The 3,276-nt window shown below is 39.6% G+C and overlaps 1 protein-coding gene across 1 annotated transcript; it reads right to left on the reverse strand.

The window, feature by feature from the left end:
* Positions 1-707: 707 nt before the first annotated feature.
* Positions 708-2,493, reverse strand: LOC139781914 (uncharacterized). The gene is made up of 3 exons (XM_071720798.1): positions 2,204-2,493; positions 1,370-1,546; positions 708-1,296 (listed from the first exon to the last, which is right to left on the reverse strand). The coding sequence occupies exons 1-3, from the start codon at positions 2,491-2,493 to the stop codon at positions 708-710; spliced, it is 1,056 nt and encodes a 351-aa protein (XP_071576899.1).
* Between the last annotated feature and the right edge of the window lie 783 nt (positions 2,494-3,276).

Consider the following 3,276-nt stretch of genomic DNA (forward strand, 5'->3'; position numbering starts at 1 on the left):
AGACCAAAAATGACTAAAAATAGACGTCATTATGTCGATGTCGTCTTCTGACGTCACTTTGCTCCTTGGGTTGGATACTGGTCTACAAACTGACGAACCAGATACGTCGTGTTAAAGTCAGTCAACTAACGTCTTTTATTAGTCTAAAGTCTGACGTCTCAGGTACGTCGTGTTAAAGTCAGTTAACTAACATTTTTTATTAGTCTAAAGTCTGACGTCTCAGGTACGTCGTGTTAACGTCAGTTAATTAACATCTTTTATTAGTCTAAAGTCTGACGTCTTAGGTACGTCGTATTAACGTCAGTTAACTAACATCTTTTATTAGTCTAAAGTCTGACGTCTCAGGTACGTCGTATTAACGTCAGTTAACTAACATCATTTATTGGTCTACAATCTGACGAACCAGGAACGTCGTATTAAAGTGATTTAACTAACGTCTTTTATTGGTCGAAATTCTGACGTCTCAGATACGTCGTACAATGAATAAATAACTAACGTCATTAAATGGGCACTAATCTAACGTTACTTGGACGTTATAGTTTGGTTAAATTGTCGAAGTGTTTTTATGGTTATACAAATGACGTCAATGGTACGTTATAATGAGGTCATTCTACGATTAGTTATTATTTCGTCAAAAAAGTCACGACATTTATACGTCTTAAGTTGGTAAAATGACGTCGTACCCAAAAAATGACGAATTATTGACGTCATATTAACGTCACCTTGCTACCTGGGTTATCTAAGGCGAAAGCAACTAGTTCGCAACCTATAAGCGAACTTCCATCGGACACCTCACTAAGTACTTTTCTCGCTTGACATTTATCCGTGATACGATTTTGTCGCAAGACTGTTACAAAATGGTTATACTTATTACTAACATGTTGTATATTTTGACATAAATTGAAATATACATGTTCGACACATTGTTCGATTTCAAACAAAAATAATATAGTTGCTGGTATCATGTATAAGCATGTATTGCGCAACGTAAGTTTTACAATATTAGCGTCACGCATTTTAACAAGTTCTATAATTAGATCTCGAATAGACAGCGATGAACCGACAGTCGACTGCATGAGTTGTTCGATATCCATGCGTCTTTCGATGATCGTTGTCCACGTTGCATGAGGAAGCACGATCTGATTTCCCCGATTGTCGCCAAGAATCAATTCCACAAAGGATGTAGATCCCACATTGATTCCGATATCCAAATATTTGTAAGCCGTGACTGTCAGGGCAAATCGTCTGCCCAAGATACGAGGCGTATAACGAGGTTCCGATTTATTGAAATTGTAAAAAAAATAAAGTAGATAAATTAATAAAATTAAAAAAAATAAATTTGAAAAAATTTATCCAAAGTAATACTTACGTTTTGCGCTCGTCCGATGAAACTTCACGAGGCTTAGGCGTATAACGAGGTTCCGATTTTTCACGAGGATACGGTACGTAATAATTCATACTTGTGCTGCTTCCCTCGAAGCCGCGAAGTCCCTTATCGGGAATATCACGAGTGAACATCCACTTCTCAGAATTATTTACGTCTTCACTGCGACCAGCCATTGTTCTTATTTCTCCGTAAGAGGTATACTTTTTTCACTGTTGAAGTTGTCGCTTCGAACGACGAGACTCGATTGATTTTGACTTTGTAACACTAGTTAAAACGTTAACTCCGTTTGCAACGTTTTAGAAAAATTGGACGGCGCGCGCAGATGAAAATTATAAGGGAAGGGATAATTCCCCTTCCTTCAATATTTTCAAGCACCAATGTTAGCGCTGCTTACATAGAAGTTATAAAAAAATTCATACAAATAACTAAGAAGTGGAAAATGAACCAAGTATACGCGACAACACCCTACCTTCAAAATTATGATGTGGTGGGGGAAATTAGGAGAGGGAAACCACTAACAACTAATGGGAATGGGGAAAAGAAAATAAAGCATTGTAAAATTATATATAATTTGTTTTTTTTAAAAGATCCCAATTCTTCTGGCGTCGCGACCACCAGTTAAATAATTTTAATACATTTTGTAATGCGCAATTCTTAACATGTTTTCCGCATCGCATAGTGTTAGTAACATCTAGATTATTTAAAGATTTGATATCTTCGTAATCCGCATCCAAAGTCTCGATGATCAGATTTTCTTTCGCATAATTCTCAAGCAGATCCACCAGCCATTCTTGTTTCTGGCATCCCTTGACGTACACGATAGTCGGCGTCTCGTCATCCTCTTCTGTAACAAGCACGGCTGACGTAATTAGGCGTTTTACCATACCGTATGGCACGTTTCCCTCATCCCATGGTAATCCATGGTGATTTGCAATCAACCAGGAAGCACATGACTTGTCAGATTTTGTGAGAAGACTCCACGGCATGGGGCACGCAAAGATGTAATGCTCCAGAACGGTCCCGTTTCTCAGCACTGCTGCCTCCTTTACGACAAACTTCATCCCGACGATGAATCCTTGCAGATCGACAAACGTTGGCACGATCATGATGCAACGAAGGAACGATCCTTACTGTACCATATCGCGCTACATATGTCGCTCTTATATCGGATTATTTGTCAACATGGCGATTTACATGAGTTTGCGCACTACATTAGACAGCGGGCAGTATTCGATTATGCGATCATGCAAGATGAGACAATAGGCGGTAGTATTTGCAGGTACATTTTCTTTACAGTCAAATTCTATTCGCACATCCACGGTGGCGCTCTTGACAGACTCGTTTTGTCGTGAGCAATCGATGACAACAAAAGGTCCATCCATCAGGAATGTATACAAGCTGCAAAGCGTATCACTGGAATCGTATTCGTAATAAGTTTTACGAAAACGCGCGTACATATCAAAAAAAGGCCGATTTTTAGTAAAATCTAGGTTCAAGTCATCGTACGGATAAAATTCGGAGTTTAGATAAAGCTTGACATTGGTCAAATTACAGTCATCGAATACGCTAACATTTTGAGACATGATATTCTTGCGACCGGTCTGCAGCGCAAAAATAACGTATCGCGGCTTCTCTAGCTGAGTCGCAGTCTTGACAGCCCACGAATGCTTGGTCGTGCTCTGCAAGAGGGGATACTCGTACAGATCCCACGAACAAAAACTGACACTAAGATATCGCCCGCTCCCCAAGGCCCGTAACAAGGATAATTTATTAAACTCGTTTAACGTAACGTGAGGCATTCGCCACTGTACTTTAAACAGTTCGATTTCCGGCTCCCTCGCCGGATCTCCTACAATGCAATTGTTGTCGCTACGCGCACGTATCAAAAT

Source organism: Temnothorax nylanderi, unplaced genomic scaffold (assembly GCF_030848795.1).
Source record: "Temnothorax nylanderi isolate EJ_2023f unplaced genomic scaffold, tnyl_v1.0 TNYL_tig0374_pilon, whole genome shotgun sequence".
Classification (NCBI taxonomy): Eukaryota; Metazoa; Arthropoda; class Insecta; order Hymenoptera; family Formicidae; genus Temnothorax; species Temnothorax nylanderi.